Raw genomic sequence first — 24,114 nt, 5'->3', positions numbered from 1 at the left:
ATCGCATACGCGTTGCGCATTGCACGTGTTCTATCACCGGTAATAAATTGCATAGTTAAGCAGATGAAATCACACAGGCTTGTTACAGATGCGTTCTTCTGGATTTGTAGGGGAACTGAGCATGATCCCCCTCATACTTGTGAGGAACGCCCTATCCACTCGTGCAGAGGTCCCAATATCAAAACTTGCGCGGTTCGGCGCTTTTAATACATTGCGAGTGTTTATATTGTTGTGTCTGTGCACGACGTCCCCAATCAACACGACGACGCGGATACGTCCTACGGTAGTTTTCCCAAGCCTGTTAGTCTTTAAAGGCATCATCCCACGAATCTGGGGCGGTACGAGTTCCAGGTGGGTTATGCCTATACGGGTCGTAGATTGTGTGGAAGAGAGTGATTCCGCCCGTTTCTTCCTGTATCAGTGGAAAAGGACGACACCGGAATGCTGTTTCTCACGAAGTCCTCAACTGCAGCACGCCACACTTGCGCCGCCTCCCGCCTGCGATTCGTCCGAATGGGTATTCGACGAATCGCAGGCGGGCCGAGTTGGAGCGCATACTTTGCGCATTGCAACACAAGCCGCAATTGCAAGGGATCAGGAATCGGCTCTCAATGCTTCTGGGTTCCAGCTATTCATCAGCATATGCGGCTTTGCATGTGACCCACCTTTCGGTCCGCGTCCATGAAACATGTGCCGTATTTTGATTTCCTGTAAGCGCCGAATTTAATTTGCGGGTTTAATCAAATTTGAAAACGTGCCACTTTACCATTGTATGTACTGCGAATTCCAATTGCACGCATTCATATACTGCGTTATTGCCATACTAACACTTTGTACCACTTATATAACTATTAGGGTAAACCGCTTGTGTTATTGATCGCGTTTAGTGTTTTGTTGCGATCCCCTTGGGGCGAGATGGGAAGTTGGGGCAGCCCCAGGAGCTTGAGGGGGGACTCGGGGAGGGTGAAAGGATCCTGACCACGTGCCCGAATAGTTCCGGACTGTGGAATGGGCAGGTCGCCGTGTGGTGGCTCAGCGAAGCCTCTCTGGGTCTGGGCAGTCGTGACCATGTCCTACCCACCGATGCTCGATGCTCGTTCTCGGAGCAGCCCCGGGACCGACATATGCCATGAAATGGTAACGCTGTAAGCTAAGTGGGGTTTATGTGTCTCAGACTAATTCCTATATTAAAGGCATCACCCCACGAATCTGAGGTGGTACCGATTTCAGGTGGAGTATTCGTATACGGGATCGTAGATTATGGAGAGAAGGGTGACTCCGCCGATTTCTTCCTAATTGCTGTAAAAAAGCGGCCCGGACGATACGGCTTCGAGCGATCCGGAGCGCTAGTTTCTACAACGAGTTCGGTTGCAGCGCGCCAGCCTTGTGCACGCGCCGCATCTTCCGGACCGTTTTTTTACGGCAATTAGGAAGAAATGGAAGGAATCACCCCTCTCTCCATAATCTACTATCCGGTATACGAATATCCCACCTGAAATCCGTACCACCTCAGATTTTTGGAGTGATGCCTTTAAGTTAATATGGGCTACACGCGAGGTATCTTGTTCGGCACTTATTTGGGGGAAAATTTCTTTGAGAATGGGTGGGGGGGGGGGCACTCAGTGGCGCCCTTATTTTCCAAAGTTCTAGCTTACTTCTTCTCTTGGTAACTTAATTTTACATGTCATAGATACTTACTTAGGTACTTAGATGGCCCGTCTTCAGTGGACGTGCAGGCCCCAACATCTCTTTCACTCGTTTCGTTCCCTCGCCATAGTCATACAAAATGTTCTCAAGTTTTGTGAGTGACGTTGACGAGGTCCTTGAGCCGTATCTAGCTGAGCTCTCAGCTGGTCCATACGTGTAGCGAACACATCACCCCATCTCGTTGGCGGTCTCCCTCGAGGGCGTTTAGCATCTCTTGGGATCCACTCTAGCGTTTTTTTAGTCCATCTATCGTCGATTCTTCTCATGATGTGATCGGCCCATCTATGTTTTGCTTTCGATACATATTCCGCTGGGTCGCGAAGACGGGACATTCCTCTTAAGTCGGAGCTGCGAAGACCGGCTAGGTGTTGTGTGCGCCGGTTAAACTTTAGAAGGCATCTCTCAAGGGCTCTGTGGGTAATAATTAGCTTCCTAGACGTGACAGCGGTGTCTGCCCACGTCTCTGCTGCGTAACAGAGCGCTGGAAGAACTGTCGAGTCGAACAGATGGGCACAAAGATCTTGGTTCGTCAGTTGGTCCGTAGCTTCCCTGACGGCTGCGAATGCTGCCCATGCTGCTCTCATTCTTCTATTTAGTTCTTCCTTCAAGTCGTTTTCCATGTTCATAGAACGTCCGAGGTACACGTATGACGAAGTTTCCACGATTTGGGAGCCTTCAAGTTGTACTCCTCCGTCCTCGCAGTACGCGTTCTTCATGTAATATCATAGATCCTCTAAGACTAATGCTTGGGCCTTAGTGCCTCGATTGATTTGATTATTTGCTTCGGAAAATAAGAGCGCTAATGAGTGCTCACCCAACAACACTTTACCCCTTATTTGTTCGCGCAAGTCACATACTTATCATATAACGATGAGCACTGGATGCAGACTGGAGTTTTTGCCGGGGATATCACTAGCTTTGTGGCTTTTTCTTACTCTCCTGATCGAATTTTCCACTTCTAAGGAAATGTTACGTGCGTTACTTACAGTAAAGGTAAAATTCTCGAGATTATTACCTAGTGCTCATTACATCAGGCGTTCTTGCCTTCAATAACGGAGATTTCTCAGTTGAAGTAAGAGATTTGTATATTTCATCGCGTGGGCGAATAGGCGAGTAGCTCCTGAAATACTAGTCAATTTGTAGATCCTTTGCCAGGGACTACGTAATAGCGAATTTAGTTAACATTCCAAAAATCCCTACGGGACGAAGGATCCAGGGATATCCCTGGCAACATAACCTTCCTACCAATCTTTCCTGGCCATGGGCTATGACAGCATTATGATCTCACATTAACCTAGCCAAAGGCTGCAGTTAGGTGACGGAGCTACCAGAACGGGTACTGTCGCTACAGTATGAATATCTTGAATGAATTTCGGAGAGAGTATCTAACTTTCGCGGAGGTTTCTTGCAATAGTTTTGGAGAAGATCAACTTCCACGAATATGAGCATGCGGATACCCATTTTTTTCTGAAGATTCCTATAAAATCTTAGGTGCGATGATGTCTCGACCTGGACATTATCTGCGTCGGTTGCGAGTCCACCTGAGATCTGACATACGATGTTGCAAACGAGGGCGTGTACGAAGTTCGAGCCCTTGATCCACTTGCAGCACTGTCCGTGGAGCCGAGACGAGATCGGTACTTAAAAAAAATTAATTGAAAGAACTAATATCGACCATGCAAGATTTGTTCCTCTGCTCAGGACAATTTGCTGCGCTTCTGTTCCATTTAGGGAAACATGCACATCTACGTCGTACTGTAGTAAAAGCATCTAAATGAGAACTGTACTTTCCTAAGAAGACGACCACCACTCAGAACAACTGTCCACCTTGTCCCACGCAGCGAAACAAAAAAAGGAAACTCTAGCTGAAGGCAGGCAAAAGCGTTGTAAGTAGCAGCGAGTTAGATAAATTCAAACTCACACCTGGAAAATCATGCCAAAATCATGTCGTTGAAATGGTACCCAAAAACAGCTGGCGTGCAATACATATTGTGTTCAAGGGCTGTATCCACAACAGCGTTTAACCCGGATCGAATTTCATGCGAAGCTCGTAATTCGTGCATATAGTACGGAAGCAAAAACTAGGAACAGATGCTAAATTCAAGCCGGGTCTCGAAATTGCTGAATATCGCCCTAACGAAGCACCACCGCACACACTACGCACCCCACTAGCACTAATGTAGTTTCGTAGTCGATCGACAGACTGCGACAATTCGTCGCCGCTCGTCTGCGTCAGAGAACCGCGGCGCGATGATCGCGATCGCGCATACGCACTTCGCGCCGCGACGTATGAAGCACTCACGTCGTCGCCGAGCGACGCACGAATTCGTGATGATTCGGCGAGTCGTTGGCGCCATGGCCGCTCTGCCCGAGGAGTGCTGAAAGTTAGGGTGGTCATTAGTGTCGTATTTCAAAAAAGTTATTATGAAAAGAGACATAAGAGCAGATTCCTCACTGTGGCTGAGGTGTGGGTGATGGGGACAGAAAACTATTTCTGTCAGTAGAATACCGAGAGACTGATGATGTTGTCGTCCTTGTCGGAGTAACCGATGGCGCCTTGCGATACGCTGAAATAATAATAATAATAATAATAATAATAATAGTAATAATAATAATAATAGTAATAATAATAATAGTAATAATAATAGTAATAATAGTAATAATAATAATAATAATAATAATAATAATAATAAATAATAATAATAATAATAATAATAATAATAATAATAATAATAATAATAATAATAATAATAATAATAATAATAATAATAATAATAATAATAATAATAATAATAATAATAATAATAATAATAATAATAATAATAATAATAATAATAATAATAATAATAATAATAATAATAATAATAATAATAATAATAATAATAATAATAATAATAATAATAATAATAATAATAATAATAATAATAATAATAATAATAATAATAATAATAATAATAATAATAATAATAATAATAATAATAATAATAATAATAATAATAATAATAATAATAATAATAATAATAATAATAATAATAATAATAATAATAATAATAATAATAATAATAATAATAATAATAATAATAATAATAATAATAATAATAATAATAATAATAATAATAATAATAATAATAATAATAATAATAATAATAATAATAATAATAATAATAATAATAATAATAATAATAATAATAATAATAATAATAATAATAATAATAATAATAATAATAATAATAATAATAATAATAATAATAATAATAATAATAATATAAACGCTGAAGAATAATAGTAGTAATAATAATAATAGTAATAATAATAGTAATAAGACGAACGAGTTTTTCTAACGTGAAACAACAATCGGGTCATCAACAACAATAAGGTTTGAAAAAGCAGGCAGAGTGCTGAGATCCTGGAAGCTTATGAAACAATATGACTCTAGTAAAGTAAGGATAAAGTGTCTGGCGTTAATCAATTCAGAATCAATTTTGAGGTTCACGAGCGCGTAACTGGCGTATACAATGGCTCGCGGGGTTAGCCGATGTTCCAAGTCAGTGTTTTTATCCTCCCAGACAAGTTTGGTACCAATTTATCGACCCCGGAGGAATCAAAGGCCTGCAGAACACTAGGGCGGATTCGAACCTCCGACCGATCGTGGCATCGTGCATTCGCAGCGGAACCTCTAACCTACACTACACCCGTCCCAGGATTCTAATACATAGCATCATATATATGATGCTATTATATCTAATAAATATAATATAATAAACATATAATATATATGTATCGGATGCATGGGACGGATGTAGCGCGGTGATGAGAGGTTCCGCTGTGACTGCACAGTCAATAGTTCGAAATCGGTTCAGGCCAACCGAGGTTTTCATCAATGTGGTGTCGATAAATTCGTACCAGACTTGTCTGGGAGGATATAGGGCCGTCGCTCTCTCATCCTCTTCTTAGGAACGGAAAAAATTCTTGGAATTGAAATCAATGGAGTTGAGAGTCAACTTAACAAGGCATGAAACAGCTGCAACTAATGCGAAGAAGGATACAAAAATTGTAACTACAAATTCAAACCAAGGAAAAATGTCATCAAATCCATTTGAATAATTGATTGGTTTGATAGAGATGAGGACTTTTTCCTTGATATTGTTGGAAATATAACGAAAAAATTTAAATATGTTCCGCTATATTTCGTCGACAAATACTTTTTCAACAAAACAATCACTTTAATCGGCAAAAAAAATTTTTTTTGCCATGGATCTTAAGAAAGTTACAAAAAACAAACGAACGCAAGACTAACAACATTTCTATGTTTTTTTTGTTTGTTTTGGCAACGAGGTTTTGTTGAAACTTTAATTATGGCGCAATGATTCAACAATTTCGTATGTAAGAAAGACCAGTCTCGCCGAATAGCTGGACTGAGGATCCTATCAGATAGTCACCAAAGCTAACGTTACTTCACTTAATTATTTTTTATTTGTTTATTCACTCACACCAATGGTGCACCAGGAAATGAAGAAAAAAAGCAAAACACATTTTTCTGTGTCAGGAAATTTCACAAAAATCGGCACTCAGTTCATTGTTTCACGCAATTTTTCTTTTTTAACTGTTACCGTATTTTTGTGCGCACAGCTTTAAAGGCATCACCCCACGAATCTGAGGTGGTGCAGATTTCAGGTGGAGTATTCTTATAAGGAATAGTAGATTATGGAGAGGAGGGTGATTCCGTCCATTTCTTCGTAATTGCCGTAAAAAACGACCCGGAAGATGCGGCGCCGCACAGGGCTGGCGCGCTCCAGTCGAACTCCTTGTAGAAAATAGTGCGCCAGAACGCCCGAAGCCGTATCTTCCGGGCCGATTTTTACGGCAATTACGAAGAAATGGACGGGATCACTCTCCTTCCCATAATCTACTATGCCGTATACGAATACTCCACCTGAAATCCGTACCACCTCAGATTCGTGGAGTGATGACTTTATTCAAAATACCCCCCATACGGGAAAAACATGATTATTCCTGCAACAACGACTTTCTATATCTTAAAAACCTTGTCCCTCCCTTGTCGGCAGAGGCTTCATGATATTTTAAAAAATGTTTTTTATATATTATGTTATATTTAAAAAAAACCTTACAATATTCATTAGTTCTGTTCAGATATCCATTAGCAGCCATATTCTCCATGGGCTTCGGTTTGAAACTGGTGTCGGCTGAAATGCACCTCTTCATGCTTATGATTGCAGACATAAAAAAATATACTGCATTTCATTCGTGGAAAAAAAATAATGTAAAGGAGAAAGGAACAACTGGATCTATACGGAAAGTTTTCTAGCAGTACTTTTTTTTCTAAAATCATCACCACAACTATTTTCTCTTTTATTTCTATGTTAGTTCTAAGAATCACACTTTATTATGACTTGTAGAAGAAAAAAAAAACTCCTACTGGTTCTTCTATTCTAGCGCTACATAGGAGTGCACTTTAAAAAAAAGACTCCCGACAATACCGTATCTACTGTATAGCCGTCGTGTCGCGAAGTACACTGGGTAGTAGCCTGAAGTGAGCACAAAATAGATCTGATGCTTGTTTACTTTTCAGTTATGCGTTTTAGGTGCGCGTGTTCCTCGTAGACGGTTTGAATCGAAATCTTGGACCTGGCTATTGACATCCTTCGACCTCTGATGATCAGAAATCAGTAAAAACCGAGCGTTATCCGTCAATGATGAGTATGACTGGAGGAATAAATGATCAGAAAATTAAGAAAGAACTTGCCGCCGTTCCGTTCTCGACTCGTCCACTTGTTGAGAATTTCGCGTGCTTCATTACGGTACTTGTTCCCGCCATCGCGCATGGAGGTATCGAAACGCGAAGCTCGCGCACTCACTGAGGGACCGAGACTGAAACATTGCAGGATATTGATATCGTGCATTGATCAGGATCGATTGCGTCACCGGTAAAAAGTGGTCGAGCCGAGCGATGAGTGAGTGTACCTGGCCACTTGAGCTGCCGCTTTTGCGGCTTCATTGGTCCCGTTAGAGAATCGCGAAGCATTTGTACGTGTTCCCTGCGTCGCGGAATAGTAAGGTTTAGGCTCAAATCGAGATGCGATTGCTGCCGAGTGGCTTCGATAACCCGTAGTTGAAGGCTTGTTCCAGCGTACTGAGTTCCAGCTAAATTGATATAAAGTTCTATTTTTTTTAAGGCGATACATAGAAAGAAATTTCGTTTGACTCCCCAGCAAATTCAATAGTAATTACTTTGATAATTTATTAGTTTAGTAGCTCAATAACTTTAATTTGACTAATTTCTCAAAATTTAAAGATTAAAAATCTATCAAATCTAGAAAGTAGAAGTTGATAGAGAGGTTTCTCCTCGTTCGTGCATGCACGTGCTATGTACGTGCGTGTGCTTCACCACCGTACCTCGTCCCGTATGTGCTCGGCTCAATCGTACTCGCGAGGGTTTGTGAAGTTGGTGTTGTTCGACCTGCAGTGTTCGCTGACCATCTTCTGGAAATACTATCCGTTTATCATCGTTTTCTTAAACTCGACACGCTATGGCGCACAACTGGTTACGCACGCAAGCAGCAGCCTTACTTACATTAGCAGCTAGAGTTCCACGAACTCTGGATCTGTAGTATATTAAGGTGATGGCTGGTTATCTAATAAAAAAAGAATTCCCACAAATAGAAGATAGGGTAGTCTAAGTGTACTGTTTACAATTCTTTTAAGAAAAGGTAAAAATCATTTTCTTCCTTTTCATCATTTCATTTCAATCATTTTTTGCGACTAATGATTAGAGCAGAAGTGCGAATTTAAATACAAGCAAAGAAATTTTTTATTTCGAATGTCACTCTAGGAAAGTGGCGACTGCCATTTTGCATCTACTGTCTGAGGTTTTCATGGAAATTTTCACTGACACGTGAAAACATCGCCAATGTTACTATCGTGCACGAATTTCTTGCTGTTTGACGTTTGAAGACATCACCTCACGAACCTGACGTGATGTGGATTTCCGATGGTCAAAGACTACACGGGATCGTAGATTGCAGAAACGGATGGGATCCCGCTCATTTCTTCCAAATCGCGGTAAAAAAGGCTAGGAAGATGTGGTTTCGATCGTTCCGCGGCGCTATTTTCTACAACGAGTTCGACTGGAGTGCGACAGCCCTGTGCGGCGCCGCATCTTCCGGGCCGTTTTTTACGGCAATTAGGAAAAATGGACGGTTAACCACCTGAAACCCGCACCAGCCGAGATTCGTGGGGCCTGATACGTTTAAGCTATTCGCTCAAACGGAATGGATTTCTCTAAAACAGGAACAAAAACATGAGGGCAAAAAAAAAAATGGTCGAGATTTTGCATAGTACATGTACGTTGCTTCAAATTGAATACGGTGTAACGGTGAAACTCCATTGTTCACTTCTCCAGGCTGCATTTTTATTTAAACGTAGCGCATCACGAAATTCACGACCTCGGGTCTATATCAGCAAATATAGAGCTCGGAGTGTTCATTACGAGTATGAGCTCAATTCTCCCTAATAATGCTGAAAAACGGCGCGGGAAACAACGTTTGTTCCTAAGGGGTACATGTGAAAACGGCGCACCCTTGCGCACGCGCCGCATCCACGAGCGAGCGGTCGAGAATCAATAAGATTTCCTCAACGCCCTATTCGAGTAGAACCAGTGAATAGGCTGCTGAGGGAACCGAAGCGCGTACAAGAATGGCCCTTTCTAACGTACGTGGTAGGAACTAAGGCGGTTCCCACGTTGTTTTCAAGGACGATCAAGGCGAATTGAGCGGGGGTACGCCCATACTTGTAGTCTACACCACGAAGTCTATTTTTGCCCACAGAAACCCAACATTGTCAGTTTCGGGATAGGATGCCTTCAAATTCTAAGCGTATAGTATGGGAAGATCATTCCCTACGTTCCCCACTGAACAAGCTGTCAGCATCACACATGCAATAGTCGGAGCCGGTGCTCCGACCCCCTTCACTTCTGGACGATGGGCGAAGGGATCCTTATCACTTGAGCTGGACCCCATGTACTACACAACCCGTCTCCTGAGGGGGGTCCGACTCCTCCCTATCGCAGCTATGTTCAGCATACAAGTTTTTTTTTCTCAAAGGATCTCCCCACGAATCTGAGGTGGTGCAGATTTCGGGTGGAGTATTTTTATAAGGGATTGTAGATTACGGAGAGGGTTATTCCTTCCATTTCTTCCTAGTAGCCGTAAAAAACGGCCCGGAAGATGCGGCGCGTGCACAAGGCTGGCGCGCTCCAGTCGAACTCCTTGTAGAAAATAGTGCGCCAGAACGCCCGAAGCCGTATCTTCCGGGCCGTTTTTTACGGCAATTAGGAAGAAATTGATGGAATCACTCTCCTTCCCATAATCTACTATGCCATATACGAATAATACACCTGAAATCCGTACCACCTCAGATTCGTGGAGTGATGCCTTTAAAAAAGTGCGATCTGAGTGTCTTACTCTTTAATCGGTGAAACAGAAATACTTACTAGTCGTAGCTATTCCTGGTCAAGCAAAAGCAAAACAGCAACTTCTCTTTACCGTTTTCTTCAAAACAAACAAGATTTGGATTAATTTTATACAGACACGTTCATCTTGTTGATTGAAGGTTCACTAAACGATGACTGATGAAATTTAGCGGAGCAAAGAACATAAAAATAGTGCAAACAACTGAGAATGATGGAAGATGTGTACACAAAGGTGTGCTGTGAAATTGCGAGAAGAGTCGGAAGAAGAGTACACGAAAGTAAGCGAGAAAAGAAAATAATTATGAGCAGAAATGAGAAGATTGTAGACGTGTTTAAAGTCTCATTCGATAAATTTTTCAGTGAAAAGAACTATTTAATGTACTATTTACTTTTATTTATTTTGAGCTATTTAAAGACTCGTTTGCTGAGATTTTTAGTAAAATAACCTCGGCACACATCCAAGATTTTTGCACTTGGAAGTATAAATACGGCAGAAGTGGACCGCTAAGGACTCTCACGGGCAGTTCTGATACATAGCATAACTTGATCGATTTCCTGGCAGTAATACCTCACTCCCAACGCTCCCTCGAACAAAGGTATAGGATAGTAATAAAACAGTTGTCAGATTATACTGGATGCGGAGCCAGAAGCGCTAATTTGGAAGATGAAAAAAACGTCTATGTATCTAGTCTCCAAATTATGTTTCTGCCTAATCTGTGTAAAATTACAACCATTTAGCTAGAAATGGAGTTAAAAAAACGTTGTTTGGCAGACGTTTTAGGGAGGATCTTCATCTCCAGAGCAGAATCCTTCGGCATATTCGCCTTTCACTAATTCGGCTTTCCTCGCATACGCTTAATCTGTAGGGAAAAAAAGAAAACAGAAAAAAAGAAGGACATTAAAATGTGAGAACGTTCAACAACATTTCTAAGGTCAGAATTAACTTGCAAACATAAAAAATATCCGATTACTTAACAAAAGAAAACAATGAAAAGGAATGAGGTAATGAGGTAAGCTGAAATTTGGCTGATCGTGAATTAAATTCACTTCCGTAAAAATAATATGGATTATATCATATGATAGCTAATTGCAAGAGAAACACATTTCCGAAAGTCTCTGGGCTCTTTTTAATTGATTTTCTTGAGCTGTAGCCAAGATTGGTATTGATCGTCTTTATTAAACAACAGCTAACGTTTCGGCGTTATCGCGTTCGTTAGAGCCTGGAAAAAGTCTGCTGGGTTACCAGGTCCAGTTAATGAGGTAAACACTAACCAATGTGTTGCTGTTTGAGTTTGCCTACCGTTTGGATGATTTCTGTAGGGTGATGAGGCGCTTGAGAGGATAAATCACTAATGGCTCGGATTTTTCCAGGCTCTGACGAAGCCGATAACGCCGAAACGTTAGCTGGTGATTAATAAGGACGATCAATACCAATCTTGGCTACAGCTCAAGAAAATCAATTAAAAACTAAATAAATATTGAACTAATTGAAGAATCAATTAAAATGTTGAGATTCAAAGACAGTCGAACATGGACGATATCTCTGGGCTCTTTGCTCGGTCACGTAAAACTTGGTTCACAACAACATCCAGAGCTATAATTTTTTGTGTTCTCCATTTCTTTATTCCAACTTCTAAAACAAATTTCGAAGAATTTTATTGTTTAATGTTGAATTTTATTGCTTTTAGTTTATTGTTACCAGTCTAGGACAATCAAGGATCAAAAATGTAGTCACCACCATTATCAGCAACATTTAGCCACTTAAAGGGCAGAATCTCAATATCAATAGCCTTCTTCCACAAGGAGAAGGATAAAAGGTCGTTGAGCGTTTTTGAGCTTGTCGAAGACTTCGAAAGTTTTTTTTTTGACGTTGCTTCAGGATCTAGAACGATGATAGTTGGATGGGACAAGGTCCGGCTATAGGGAGGGTGGGACATTGCCGTTCAGCCTAAGCCTTCCAGAAATTACCGAGTCATCTTTGCCGTGTGAGGTCTCCCGTTATCATACACCGGTGCGGCTTCGAAGCGTTTCGAGCGTTTTTCGCGCATCGCCTTTTGGATTTGCTTCATGTAGAGATCGGCGTTGATTGTCTGATTACCTACCGGCGGCTCTCAGGCCCTGCGAATCCCAGAATACAAAAAATCGGAGTTGAAAAAAAAGATGTTCAAAACACCCAATAAGTCAACCCCTTCAAAAATCGAAAGAGAGAGAGTTTCGAAGCTTAAGGTAGCAACTGACAGCGCATGCTTACGGGAACAAAGGTGGTTCTGAAGCTTTACTGCATTTTGCACATTGCAGAAGAGTAGAATAGAAATCCATGGTTCCATTTGGAAACGGAAAAAGTATCGGTGAAATAGGATCAGAAAGAAATAAAAACAATCAACAATAGAGATATAATAAACATACAACATATAATAAAGTTAAACGATATATGACACACCTGTGGTAGTGTCCGGTGCTCATCGTTTTTAAGCTGAAGATTTCACTGCTTACACTGCCGAACGCGCGAGACCGAGTGGAACATCAATTGCTGCTGAGGCTCTGGAAAATATATGGATGCAAATTTCCGGGGAAAAAAAGACGAAAACGACCCTGGGAAAATTATATGTAATTGAAGAATGTGATAGCTAATTTCTAATGAAAGTGGTGTTGTTGTTAATCGGGTACTGGAAGAAGTGATGAGAGATGTGTGGTGACAATGTCAGAAAAGCCTCTGAGAAAAAAAAAGAATTCGAAAATAAGTGGAAATATGCAGAAGTTGTGACTAGTCTCGAGATAAGCATTATTCCTATAGTTTACTAACGAAAAATTAAGAAAAAACTTCTTGAGAAAAAAAGCCAAAGCCAGGCCGTTACTGGAGCAAATGCATGGGCGAGGTGATTTGCATTTTGTGCGTAATTCCTCATGCAGCTCTTCTTTGATGGGAAATTCGGGTACTCAGGCACTTTTATTCTGTGCGAATGTAAGAAACCAAAGATGAAGAAAAAGTTGAAAAAAATTTGAAAACAGGTGAATAAAGAAAGGTTCTTAGAAAAAATCTCCCGAAAACATCACTTTAGTTTGGGCAGAAAAATTGCTCGTTCAACAGTTCCTTTAAAGTCTTTCTACATACATTGAGGTTCGTGAAGATTCCCAACTTTTTCTCTTAATTTCGCTAATCTAAAATCCAAATAAAACTTTAGCAATTAAGCAGCTTGACTGAATTACTCCTTGACCGAGTTAACTACCTTTTTTGACCTTTTTAGGATCCGGCGAAGAGGTTACCACAAAAATTTCAGCCAAGCAAGTCTATATAGCATTCATGTCAACTGTTAAATCTAGGATTGGTTTCGAGCATTTTAGGATACAGCTGCTATGCTAATAAATAAATAAACTAGTTATTTAACATTATTACTGTAATAAATACTAAATACTTCTGAGACCTGCACTTCTTTCTTTCATAGAAAAAAAACAGCTGTTAAAGGCATCACCCCACGAATCTGGGGTCTTAGGTGGGTTATGCCGATACGGGATCGTAGATTGTTGGGAAGAGGGCGTGTCCATCCATTTCTGCCTAATTGCCGTAAAAAAATGGCTAGGAAGATGCGCCGCACGCACAAAGCTGGCGTGCTCCAATCGAACTGATTGTAGTAAATAGCGCCCCGGGACGCTTGAAGCTGCATCTTCCGGGCCGTTTTTTACGGTGACTAAAAAAATGGTCGGGATCCCACCCTATTCTGCAATCTACGATCCCGTATAGTCTTTGACCACCGGAAATCCATATCACGTCAGATTCTTGGGGTGATGCCTTTAAACCACTAATTCGAAGGTCAGTTTCCAAAGTGGAACGAACAATCCGAATTTACGTCTTAGCAGTGACAGTGACAGTGACATATTATGTCAGTGCAAATACACTGACATAATATCAATTGTTGTTTGCTTTCAAGCTCAGATGTGTCGGAAACTGTGGCGAACTTCGAAAAATCACGTAGAAGCAATGATGTGGTGGTAAAGGTACGGATCTGTTCATAAACAAATAAATCAATGAACAATTATAAATCAAAATTAGCAGCGAAAACCTCCAGAATGCCGATGTGCTGTCCGTAGGTACATAGAGAATAAGACCCTAGTGGGATGGGAAAACTGAGACACTATGGATTCAAGGACTGCACGGTTAAAGTTTATCCAGACCATTGTTTCCACAAGTTCTCATGTTCCACAATCCTTTCGATCATTTAGTGGTGGAAATCTCCTTTAATTGGTATACAACGCTTGCAATGTTTTGGCATTTTTTGTTTCTGAGATTAAAAAAACCTGGAACTCAATTAGTACCAATGACCCACACTGGCCCAACAAATTCTTTCCACGGATCCGAAAAATATCGATGAGGACAAGTTCGTAGTTATTCAAACAATGTCATCGAATTGAGAACTAGGAATATATAATTGCTTGATTGGTTCCACAGATTATTTGGAGATCCCATGAAAAAAAATCCAAGTAGAACGACTTTTCGGGAAAACATTAAGGGGTGGAAGCCGAAAATATGATGAAAATTCAAATCATCTACCTTCTAATAAAGGTAGCCATTAGACTATGCATATTTAATATTTATTTATTTGATTCCACAATTCACTTGCAGTCCTTTATTCAAGCTTCTAAAAACTGCTTAGAAACCACTTCGAAGACCAGCATAAAAAGGAAACTATCCTCTTTGTTCCTGTTATGGACAAACTCTCAAAAAGATTTATGTGCCAAAAAAAGAAACTCAAGCTAAGAGTAACTAAAAATTCGAGAAAAAAATTGTTTGCCCAAGAACGTTGAAGCTGTAACAAAATGCGGTCGCATGACTTATCAATGATCTTTTCTTTGAAGGCTCATGACAGCTCCCGTTCCATCGATCGCAATCAATACGCATTTTTTTCGCTGAAGGTTGCTAGATTAGCGTTTAGATATACTTGATGCTGTACGCAAACAATAAGCAGATGGTGGCGAAGGACACATGGTTTCTTCCGGAGAAAAGTGAGTCAGTATAACAGCTGCACTTAGATATAGTCAGGTTTTCTCGAACGTTTATCGGCTTTTCAGCAGTGGCTCGGGAAGAATTGTGTGGGGATGAGTCATTCGAGAATTAAGGTTCGTAAATAAGGATTTCGTGGCCACTCTTCAGGATTCTAATTTAAAGTTCAGTGAATTTATTTCAAAATTTCTAAGATGAGTAACAAATACTACATCAAAAGAACCTTTCTGACGAAGAAAAAGGTCTTTTTTTCAGAATATGAAATTTAGAAGGTTCAAAAATCAGAGGAAAAAACATTGGATCAAACTATTTCGAAGGATTATATTTTATACCTGAGCGTAAGAAAATTCAGTAAAGTAGGAAATTTATCGGGAATTTACCAGGAAATTGAGGTTTCGATCCCATACATGATACCTCTAAGAATTTTAGAGTGAATAAAGAAAAAGAATTTAAAAAAGTGGATGGAGGACAATGTGGGATGAATAAAGAAGAAAAGAGAAGATGAGGTTTTACTGAGAATCTCGTGTTTCATAAATGTATGTATACGTACTTGCGTAGGTCTCAGCATGGAGTGAATTATTCCAAAAGGAAATTCGAAAAAAAAGCAAAGTGAAGCAATTTCGAGGATCCCAAAGAATAATTCAGTAATATTGATCGAATCTGAAGAAATATCTCGAGGGATACGTTGACAGGCGAAACGTTATGCGAACAAAAATTGCAGAAGCGCAGAAAATCAATCAGAAAAAGCTGGGAAAATGAAAGCCCCACACCATTTCCTTATAAACGGTATGGTGTAGAAATTTGTTGTCATTAGCGAAGAAAAAGCTGACGAATCCGAAATCTCTGTTAGAAAGGAAAACACGAACATCCTTTACAACGATACCTTGAGGATCGTGAATTCCGTATGGGACTCGGCGATGTCGTAGTTGTTGCGTGGTCGCCGGCGATTATGTATGTATGTACAAGCGGATGCAAGCGTTGCGCAATGGCTGGTCAGCGGCTGCTTCCTTCGCCACCAAAAGTGTCAGTTGGCCGAGCCGGCAGCAAAATATCCACAAGTCGAAGGCAGGCAGTCAGCCAGCCGATTTGTGCGATGGCTGTGTAACACCGAACAGCATGCGACCCCCGCCAACGTCGCCTAATTGATCGATAAGCGCATGATCTACGTGGATGACGCGATGGCGGCTGCAGCCTGGCGACAACTAAGGTTTAGACTAAATGCAAGCACGCAAAACAAACAGAATTGGACATAGTAGCAGTGAATTTACTTCTAGCTACCTTATGGGGTCGGTCGAACCGGTTCCTTGCAATGCAGTTTTTCTCAACCGCTTAAACTAACTGCTTGATACTGGCAGAAAAGTAATATAGGTGGAAGGAGGAATTTCGTAGCGAACAAATTCACGAAATAGAGAGAATCCGAGCAAATAAGCCAAACTAACGGGCAGCAATTGGTTATAAACCAGGAAACTTCTAAAAAAATTCGAGAATTCTAATCTGGATCGAGGAAAAATTTAACAAAATAAAATTCCGATGATGAAAGCATCTATGGAGTACAAACAAAACACACGATAACGTCTCGAGAACCAAGAATCAAGCACAAAGAATCTATCCAATAATCGTTCTGGTCGAATTTTTTCAAGAATTTTTTTTACTTAAGCAATTATCATCTACCAAACAGACAAACAAAAGTGATTTCTAGTAATGAGAAGATAGTACAGCAGAGTCACCAAATTTCAGTAAGTAGCCGGTAAGATGAAAGAGTTCTCGTCCGCCATTCGCAGCGCATTTCCGTGCCATGTCAAAAATCTACTGAAAATGAGATGGAACTCGCTATCAGGTTACTAAACAAAAATGGTTGAAGTAGAGGAGGGAGAAGAGAGGTTGAAGCTTCGAAATCGATCATTCAAAAAGGATTCGATCAGTAACGAACAATCGCCGTACCAGTTAGAAACGGCCATCCATCCTCTGTGAGCGGAAAAAAAAAACATTACGTACGTTAAAAAGTAGTATCAATAACAGGTTTATTACTCTCGGAAAAAAGAAAAAGTGCTTTTTCGGGCACAGTTTACGAGCGAAATAGGAATAGTAAATCGTGAAAAAAAAAAATAAAACAATAAATTGTCGTTCTAAAGCTTCATCATTAATACTGCCAAATCCGATCCTTCCTACTGGAAAATGGTTCGCTATAAAAAAGTAACCTAGTCTGGTGATCTATTCATGCATTAACTAACTTTTCTTTCATCTCTAGAGTTTCCCCGCAAATATCCCGGGACCGATGTAATATCGCCAACCAATTCATTTCTATACATCACGGTAATTCTTCCTAGGATAGAGTCATCATCAATAAAGTTGAGTTTCATGGGTTAGTCTCTTTTTTTTTTCTTAGTTTCCGGATATTTACGCGCTATTAAAAGCGTAACCCCACGAATCTGAGGTGGTACAGATTTCACGTGAAGTATTCGTATAGGGGTTGGAGATTATGGAAAGGGTGGTGTTTCGTGTATTTCTTCCTAATTGCCGTAAAAAACGGCCCGGAAGATGCGGCGCGTGCACAAGGCTGGAGCGCTCCAATAGAACTCCTTGTAGAAAATAGCGCGGCGGAACGCCCGAAGCCGTATCTTCCGGGCCGTTTTTTTACGGCAATTAGGAAGGAATTGACGGAGTCACCCCCTCTTCATAATCTACTATTCCGTATACGAATACTCCACCTGAAATCCGTACCACCTCAGATTCATGGGGTGATGCCTTTAAAGAAGGAAAACGTTTAAAAATAGAAGATAACTATAAACGTCGGCTATTATTAGCAGAGGTGGACGAATGACAGCAGAGATGTAACATAATGCAGTGAATTCTGGATTACCATTCTGGATTTTTAACAACTAGTATGAAAAACCTCCCGCCAAACCGTGAAAAGTTAAAAAAAGAAAAGAAGAAAGAGGAGAAGGAAAGGCGACATGGAATAAAATGACAAGAAAGTCCCCGATAAACATCTTTAATTTCGTTTAACTAAGGCCCAGAAAAGAAGAGTGCTCGACGGTCCATGTGGCGACCGCACGCGGTCGCAGTTGCGGTAAAGATGTGCCACAAATCGAAGTTAAGCGAGATTTTCTGCACTTTTGAGGCCACACATCAAGTTTTGCACGCAGAGCCGGTTTTAGTAATAGGACAAAACTTGAAAACGATCGTAAATCAGAAGTACGTGGTACGTATTTTTTTTTTCGTCCGAAATACAATAAGCGTTATTGCTTCCATGTCCTGCTTGGAAAATTACCTACAGAATTCCCTCTTATGTTTAAGCTTAAATTTTGTTGTCACTGTTCTCTTCTTAACAATCATTTAATTGCTTTGAAAATTGTTTATTTTTCTTCATGAAAAACTCAACAAAAGAGTGAGTGACGAAATGTAAGCAGATGTTTTTACGACGGCGAAAATTGCAATTCAGAAGTGTCGTCAAATTTTTTGACGTTAATCTTTTTGCGTTTTTTGCGTACTCTCAAAGATTTCCAAAAAGTAAACGAAAAAATCGAAAGGTAACGAATATATTAGAAAGAGAACACCAATAGACACTTGAAGTAAATGGAGGACCATTGAATTTGCAAATAAACTAATGAAGAAATTGCCCAAAATATAATCTTCCAGTTTCCTTGAAAACACTGGATTTCCACAGTTTTTCTAAGTGAAAATCGACTTATTATGTGCGACAAGGCCTCAGTTGCTATGGTTCTTCAACTGAGAACTCATCGCCGCGAAACTTCAGATCCAAATGAATGATGAATGAACGAATAAAAGGCGAGTGAGTGAGTGAATGAGTGAATGAATAAATGTATGAATGAATTAATGAATGAGTGAATGAATGAATGAATGAATGAATGAATGAATGAATGAATGAATGAATGAATGAATGAATGAATGAATGAATGAATGAATGAATGAATGAATGAATGAAATTCAAATGAATTCTTTTCACCATCAATCGCTCAACATGTGGGGTGTAGAGTAGAGTTTATCAAGTTTGTCGAATTCCTGAGTTTTTTGAGCTGATCTCTATTCTTAAGCTTTAACGAAGCAAAGGAATCGTGTGTAAAACTGGGGATTTGGAGCGCAGTCAGATGAAAGTCCTCCTAAACAAACAGTGCCTCGCAAAAAATTAACGCAAAAAATTGGGCCAATTAACTAAGCGAACGAGGATTTATCTCATATACATGCTGGACAACTTTTTTTAAATGGAAAAGTACGAATGAGATTTTAAGGGGATTACAATTAGGCCACTATTAGCGAAGAACGGCACACAACAGTACAACTGTAGCATCTTACTATAAATTCTGGATAACTAATAACTTCTATGAAAAATCTTCCGCCAAATGCTCACTGACTGAGGAGTGTAGTGATTTGATTACAAAGGCTTTTTCTGAGGAGTATAAGATAGCTGGGAGTTCCAAAAAATTCCTAGAAACTTTCGAATAAAACACCAACATAACATTACGTTTAACGTAATTCCATGGGAGGTCTACTTTCACAGAATAAAGAATTGGGTGGATGAGCGTTTTATGGATTTTGGGCTGTATTTCGGTTTTCGGTTTAAGGACGCAAAATTTTGAATATTTTGAGTTTTCACTTTGTAGAAAATTCCAAGGAGAAATTTAGAGGAATTCTTTTCCTCACAAACAGGCCATTAGACGTATGTATGTAGGGTATGAGGAAAAGAAGGATTTCGGTGGCAAGAATCGTAATTTACAGTCTCTGAATGTGGTACTAAGCCATATAAAATGAAAAAGCTAGGAAATATTGTAGCGCGAAGGTCAACTGATCGGATGATCACATTTGGTGCAGCAGTGAAATCTACCGGATGTCATTATTTTTATCGTTTAGATTAACAAACGATCTTTCTCTTGAACTCGTGAACCTCTTTAGCCAGAAAAAAATTCCCCAGGTAATTTGCACGTTGAACATCTGCAAGAGTTAATATATAACGAGAAGAAGACTAGCAGCTAATCTGAGAAGAATATCTGCAAACAATGTCGTCGTATCGTCAGGTGTTGGCGGATCACAGCAAGTCGCATCTTTTTTTTTTCTCGTGGCTTTTTAGCAGTGTTGATTGGAACCCGACGGCACATTAATTGCCTCCGACGCAATCTCTTACGCCGTCGCCGAACGATGCGCTTACGGCGTGCAACAAATTACGCAAATTATTCAAAGTGCTAATTGACCACTAGAGAGTCCAATGAGAGTCATGTATGAACGAGTTTTGAGCGCTTCTTGACGGATCACTTCAGATTTTTCTCGCAGAAGCGCAGTTTAAACGACTATGAGCGGTGGAACATCGGAAAGAAGGCGAAATGTGGCTTCTTACGTATTTCTTGACCCAAAATTGCAGCAATTTTTCCCGCGGGTGACGTCGGAATCATCGCTTGAGATGGAGTCAACAACACAGCTTCACCTCCTACGCACAATAGCTCATGTTCGAGGTCACTGCAGGGAAAAAAGCTCAATTTACAAAACGCAACAAAAATGGTGACAGGAAACAGTTCAAATTGCCAGTTTGGAGCTGGTTCTGCGAATTCCTTTTCGCAGGAAAAAAAAAAACTCACGTTAGATCCATTGGAATTCATCTATAGAAAACTACACGATAGAAGTACGATCTACTTTACTTTACACGATTTACTTTCAAAAAGAAAACGCATATAAGAACCCTGTTCTGTAAGCGGAACTAAAATTAGCAGCAGCTTAATTTTGGGAGACAACCCTTAGAATCCTAACTATCTATCACAGAAAAAGCAATATCGAATGGAAATGTCATTCTTGTAACTTCCACCTCTTTTTTTATTTTTTCCTCAAGTCTTTGCAAAATTTTCCCATTTTTTACTTCCTGAGCCGATCTCGCAATTTCATCCTGGAGGAAATACTCCGAGCTCATAGATAAGGATACGCATAAAGCACGGAGTTGATGAATTCCTATAGGGATTCGCCTACGCGTTCGAGTTCATTCCAGACTTCGTTTGAGGTCTACGAACGCACTACACGCTTACAATGTCTTGCGGCAGCTGGCCGATGTGTCGAGCTAGTGCTTTTATTCTCCCAGAGAAGTCTGGTACGAATTTACAGAACCTGAAGGAATCAAAGTTCTGGTTGGCACAGAGAAGGCTTCAAACCAAAGATCGATCGTGCATTCACAGCGGAACCTCTTACCGACTGCGCTACACCGCTCCAGCTTGATAAGAGCTCATTGATGGTGAGTGAAATTCAGGATATTCTGCACTACATCCTTTGATTCAATGTATGGAATTAGTATAGAAATCCCAAAAAAATAAATAAAAAGACAACAAAACAGATGATCATAGGACTTGGCAAAATAATACGAAATAAAATAGTGTAGAGAAAAAAGTGCAAAGGAATGGTAGTGCTATTCAAATTACTTTTTTTTCAAAAAGTATTTTTGTAAAGACAGCGTACCTCAAAATCGACAATGTTGGGATCTCCCTACGAATAGATTGGGGTAGAGGTGCAGTTCAGGAATATGTAGGCTGAATTCCTCTCAGTAATCCAGAAAAAAAAACTGCGTGAACTGCGCAGGAGTTTCTCCAATGGTGCAACTAATTAGAGGTAGCAGATAGGAATCCACAGTACAGGCTGTGATTGTGCAAGTGAAGCAACTTTCGCTGTTTAGTTGAGCTAAATTAGTTGCGTTGTGGACGTTGAACGACGAGCAAATTGCCTTCGTTCTATCGCGTAAGAAATTGCAACGTACGATGGAAAGAAGAACCGGTGCAACTAAGACTGTTTCCCAGATAGATTTTCCTGAGTTACTAGAGGTGGGTGAGCGTGATCACGCCCGCAATCGTGAACGACACCTCAACCGTTATATATTCGCTCAAATCTCAGAAAAACAGGTGCATAGGTGTGTTTCCAATGGTGTCACTAACTAGAGGTAGCAATATACAGTAATCCGCAATCAGAGGTCTCAGCATTTGTCCAATTTCATGATACGCCGCCTTTGAGTGAGCGCTTTTACATTCCACCGAGCTTATCAGCCCCTATTTTCTGGACGAATTTCAACGAAATTTCATTTTCGGGGTGTTTTGTTTGCACGATGTAGTCCTTGTCGCGTCGAATCACCTTTCAATTGTTTTGAAGCACTTGAGAGTTCACAAAGAGTTGTTTCTGGTGTCAAGACAGCGAGGAGAGGGGCGTTAGAATCTCGTTTCAGGACAAAATGCTACGGTGAAAATCCTAACTGTCTACTCCATTTATTATTTTTACTATCTACCTAAGCAGAACATATATTGTGCATCAATGAAGTGCTCCGAAAACCCTCATTCACGATTTGCCAAAAAAAATTATAATTACATAATTAGGTTTTAAAAAATTAAAAAAAATCAAAAATTAAAAATTATAATTAAATAATTAAAATTATAATTACATAATTATACGCGTACTACTGATATATCTGTAGATTCTACAAAAACCTAATGCAACATCGGGCAGCACTGACAAACCGAAAAAAACCTAAACTGAGTGTTTCCTTCGCATTCCTTCGCATTGTTTGGAAGAAATTTTATTATCTAAATTTAAGAATTTTTTGCATGCAAAATTTGAAAGAATTTGATTATTTGATTTTTTTTAGTTTTTATTTTTTGCAAGAATGGATGGACAACACTCAACCTTGAACAGAGAAGGAAAGCTCAAATTTTTGGAAAATCCCGTGAAGGTTTTGGACTATCCACTGTAATCAGAAAAAGAAAGAATTTTTGATGGTCCAGAAGTCGGTAGCGTCGTCGAAGCATCTGTTAAAAACATGGAGAGAAAAAATTGTTGGAAAAATAACTAGGTACGTCAATATCTCCAGGTACCTAGAAAACTCCATTGGCAGAGAACTGTAATATACCTACAAAAATAACCTTCAGGAAAGAAGTCGAAGCATCGTTTTCTTGGAGAATCTGCTGTAGAAAGAAGGACTGATATGAGATATTCTACTCCTATCACATCCATCGGATCTCATCCCCACGTCAGATCCGTACCTGTGATGCATTGTCGGCAAGCTAATTTAAGCTGAGTTGCAGAAATAGTTCCGAAGATCAACAATGCGGAGGCGCTGCGGGCCTGTGAAGAACTACTGAACAGCAGTTCAGTTAGTGCGACCACCGATACAACGAACGAACTTCGCTCCTCGTTTGATCGATTAACTCAGGACGATGACAGCAGGGGAAATCACTCGAAGAAGACGGAAAGCCTGTTTGTATTTTCGCTGCGTTGCACTTGAAAGTAAACTCACAGACGAACTAATGAGCTACTGTTTCCGTGCAGATCCGTTAAATGCCAGGATAACAGTGCAATACTTTAGATAGATTTTAACTTTAAGCCTTAACTTTTTAACTTTCTATAAAAAATTTTCTTGATTTGCTTGATTTCTCCGAGCACTTTTACGCTTGAAGGAGACAGGTAAACAAAAAAATATATATAGAAGGAAATAGATCGCCGAAGAAGTTAAGGAAACTGCTCGAACTATAAGCGGAAACAACCAGAGAAAACTATAAAGCAGATATTCCCAGATATCCAGAACAAACTCTGCGAGCACTGAGATTCTCCCATGGGATACTCAAGGCAGAATACAGGGCGACACGTTTCAGTAATAATATCAGTATAAGATAAGATAAGATATAACATTAAGATACTTGGATCGCAAATTATCTCTGGTGGAGAAACAATTAGTAAACCAATTAATAATTAGTAAACAATCGGTGAACCTTCCCTTAGTGACCTTCTCAACGAGTGCTCAGCCTTTTCAATAAATCTGCACTTAATGTCCGCTTAGCAGTGCATCCAGCAGCTTTCCTTTCACCACAGCCATCCATTCTCCTGCGTCTCCAAGCGTAGTGTGAATGGCTGCGTTGGCACTTTACGCTTTTTCGATCCCCGACGAATGAAT

General features: G+C 40.0%; 4 protein-coding genes across 6 annotated transcripts in view; 1 reads left to right on the top strand and 3 right to left on the bottom strand.

The window, feature by feature from the left end:
• RB195_005035 (uncharacterized protein) overlaps positions 1-12,658 on the bottom strand; it is a gene marked incomplete at both ends in the record, with an annotated part of 81,483 nt that extends 68,825 nt beyond the window's left edge. For 2 of the 3 annotated variants that reach the window (XM_064177311.1, XM_064177312.1), the window contains 9 exons: positions 2,723-2,827; positions 3,217-3,347; positions 4,010-4,085; positions 4,163-4,979; positions 6,837-6,911; positions 7,472-7,596; positions 7,690-7,869; positions 8,122-8,208; positions 12,636-12,658. In XM_064177311.1, the coding sequence (XP_064034435.1) occupies positions 2,723-2,827; positions 3,217-3,347; positions 4,010-4,085; positions 4,163-4,979; positions 6,837-6,911; positions 7,472-7,596; positions 7,690-7,869; positions 8,122-8,208; positions 12,636-12,658 (1,619 nt within the window). Of the gene's footprint in view, positions 1-2,722; positions 2,828-3,216; positions 3,348-4,009; positions 4,086-4,162; positions 4,980-6,836; positions 6,912-7,471; positions 7,597-7,689; positions 7,870-8,121; positions 8,209-12,163; positions 12,244-12,635 lie in introns of those variants that run through there. The other variant, XM_064177310.1, reaches the window with a different exon arrangement.
• RB195_005037 (uncharacterized protein) lies at positions 359-685 on the top strand (the record flags this gene model as incomplete). The annotated part of the gene is made up of 1 exon (XM_064177315.1): positions 359-685. The coding sequence occupies one exon, from the start codon at positions 359-361 to the stop codon at positions 683-685; it is 327 nt and encodes a 108-aa protein (XP_064034439.1).
• RB195_005036 (uncharacterized protein) lies at positions 1,752-2,423 on the bottom strand (the record flags this gene model as incomplete). The annotated part of the gene is made up of 1 exon (XM_064177314.1): positions 1,752-2,423. The coding sequence occupies one exon, from the start codon at positions 2,421-2,423 to the stop codon at positions 1,752-1,754; it is 672 nt and encodes a 223-aa protein (XP_064034438.1).
• A 26-nt stretch (positions 12,659-12,684) lies between the features above and the next one.
• RB195_005034 (uncharacterized protein) lies at positions 12,685-16,988 on the bottom strand (the record flags this gene model as incomplete). The annotated part of the gene is made up of 3 exons (XM_064177309.1): positions 12,685-12,736; positions 16,075-16,180; positions 16,919-16,988. The coding sequence occupies 3 exons, from the start codon at positions 16,986-16,988 to the stop codon at positions 12,685-12,687; spliced, it is 228 nt and encodes a 75-aa protein (XP_064034434.1).
• Positions 16,989-24,114: the final 7,126 nt, after the last annotated feature.

Source organism: Necator americanus, chromosome I (assembly GCF_031761385.1).
Source record: "Necator americanus strain Aroian chromosome I, whole genome shotgun sequence".
NCBI classification, from domain to species: domain Eukaryota; kingdom Metazoa; phylum Nematoda; class Chromadorea; order Rhabditida; family Ancylostomatidae; genus Necator; species Necator americanus.
This window is presented reverse-complemented; position numbering and strand designations above follow the sequence as displayed.